Source organism: Cariama cristata, unplaced genomic scaffold (genome assembly GCF_000690535.1).
Source record: "Cariama cristata isolate BGI_N322 unplaced genomic scaffold, ASM69053v1 scaffold26120, whole genome shotgun sequence".
NCBI classification, from domain to species: domain Eukaryota; kingdom Metazoa; phylum Chordata; class Aves; order Cariamiformes; family Cariamidae; genus Cariama; species Cariama cristata.
In genome coordinates, this window is record NW_009593373.1 from 6,970 (window position 1) to 8,811 (window position 1,842).

At 62.5% G+C, this 1,842-nt stretch overlaps 1 protein-coding gene across 1 annotated transcript in view; it reads right to left on the reverse strand.

The window, feature by feature from the left end:
* Positions 1-1,598, reverse strand: part of LOC104169272 (cytosolic carboxypeptidase-like protein 5) — a gene marked incomplete at both ends in the record, with an annotated part of 5,370 nt that extends 3,772 nt beyond the window's left edge. Inside the window, one exon of the mRNA XM_009710162.1 lies at positions 1,432-1,598. Within this exon, the coding sequence (XP_009708464.1) occupies positions 1,432-1,598 (167 nt within the window). The remainder of the gene's footprint in view (positions 1-1,431) is intronic.
* Positions 1,599-1,842: the final 244 nt, after the last annotated feature.

Here is a 1,842-nt window from a genome sequence, read left to right on the forward strand (position 1 = left end):
TGGTGCTGTGTCGGTGAGTGAGGGACAGGGGTCCGAGGTTCATCCCGGGCAGCTGCCGGAGATGCCCTTGAGGAGTGAAGGGGGCTGCCAGCTGGGCAGGGGATGCTCTCCACCTGCAGCCCTGAGCTCTACCGCTCATCCAGGACCACATGGCTGCTCGCTCTGCTCCCTGGCAGCTCAACAGCTCCAGCCTGACCAGAACCACCAAATCCTGCCTGCTGCTGGCAGGCACCCACAGCCAAGCTGGTTGCTGCCAGCTCCCCTCTGAGCCTGCCAGGAACACGAGTGTGCCCGAGCAGCCATTCCTTCGGAGGAAAGAGCGGTGGCCCAGGGCCTGGGGTCAGGCTGCCCAGCCCCCCAGGCCATGGCAAGAGGTGGGCAAGCAGCCCCTGCACAGCCAGACCCGGCACCGGTGCCTGCAGCCATCCGACAGCTCATCCCACCATAGTCAGGTGGGAAAATAAGCCCTGACTGGCAGGAGGGGCTGGCCTCCTCCGAGAGTGCCAGCTGGGGTAAGCAAGGGCAGTGGCATCCCTCTCTCCTTTGGGAACCCATCCCGGAGGGGTTTGGTCAGGACCACCCAGCCCTGCCACCATCCCAAGGGGCTCAGGGGCCTCGCATCAGTTGGCGAGTTTGACCCACAGGGATGATGACATCGCCATCAGACCCTTCCAACTGACTGTCAGGTTTTGAAATTCTCATAGCTCTCCATCATGTGACAGTTTAAGAACAAACCCATTTCAATACACTATTGCTACCTCTTGTCTAAGCAACCCCAGCCCCGCGGCACAGGAAGCTTCTGGGGCCAGGAGGGGCAGCAGGACAGGGCTGTCCGCAGAGACACCTGACAAATGACCCTGTCCTCCCCCCCTCAGCCAGGCGTTAAGTTCTCCTCTGACTTCCGAGAAGGAATTCTAGGGATCAGAGGAGCTTCCTAGCACGATCCACAAAGAGCCCAGCACCAAGGCTGGCTCTTGGCACTGAGATCTCCCTCCATGACAGCAGTTGTAGAGGAAGGGAGCAGTGGGAGAGAGATGCCCGGACCTTCCCGCAGCCAGGAGGGGGAAAGCAAAGGAGGTCTTGGCCTCTGAGAAGCCCCTCTCCTTAAACCAAGGGCTGCAGTGGTTGCACAGCCCTATCTCAGCCTCTCCTGCCTGATGGGACACTGGCCTAAAACCGGGCCCGAAGCATGGAAGGACCCCCGGGAGGCCCCTCAGAAGCATGGGGGGAGCAGCTGCTGCTGCTTGTGTGGAGCTGGGGCCCAGAGGAGCAAGGAACAGGCGGTTACTGGGGGGGGAGCAGGGGGCACAGAGACCCCACCTCCTCCACCCCACTGCAGCCAGAGCTGGACAACATGATGCTTCCACGGGGTGGGCAAATCCGAGTGGGTGAGGGCCAGGAACTGGGGGGCGGGGTGCAGGGGGTGCGCACCTGCTAGGAGACATGTGCCTGCACTCCTGGAAGCGTCCGTCCAGCTGCGCCAGCATCTCCTGGCACTCCGTGTAGGAGAAGGGGTAGCAGAAGGCAAAGTAGGTGGTGGCCCCGCGGTGCTCCAGGAAGCGGTGCACGAAGGACAGCACAAACTGCGTCTCCACCATCTGGGACAGACACAAAGCAGAGGCTGAGCAAAGGCACAGCCCCAGGAGCAGCCGGCTGAGGCCATGCAGAGCCACCTCCCAGGCACAGGCCAGGTGGTCACTACCACCGCAGGCCCCCTCGGTTCTACTCCTGCACCACCGTGCCAGTTCCCTCATGCATCAGGTGGTGCCCGCAGCCGCTCGCCCGTCTCCAACTGCATGGGAACCAAAGCTGCGCTCCCAGCAGATCCCAGCCCGCTTTGCT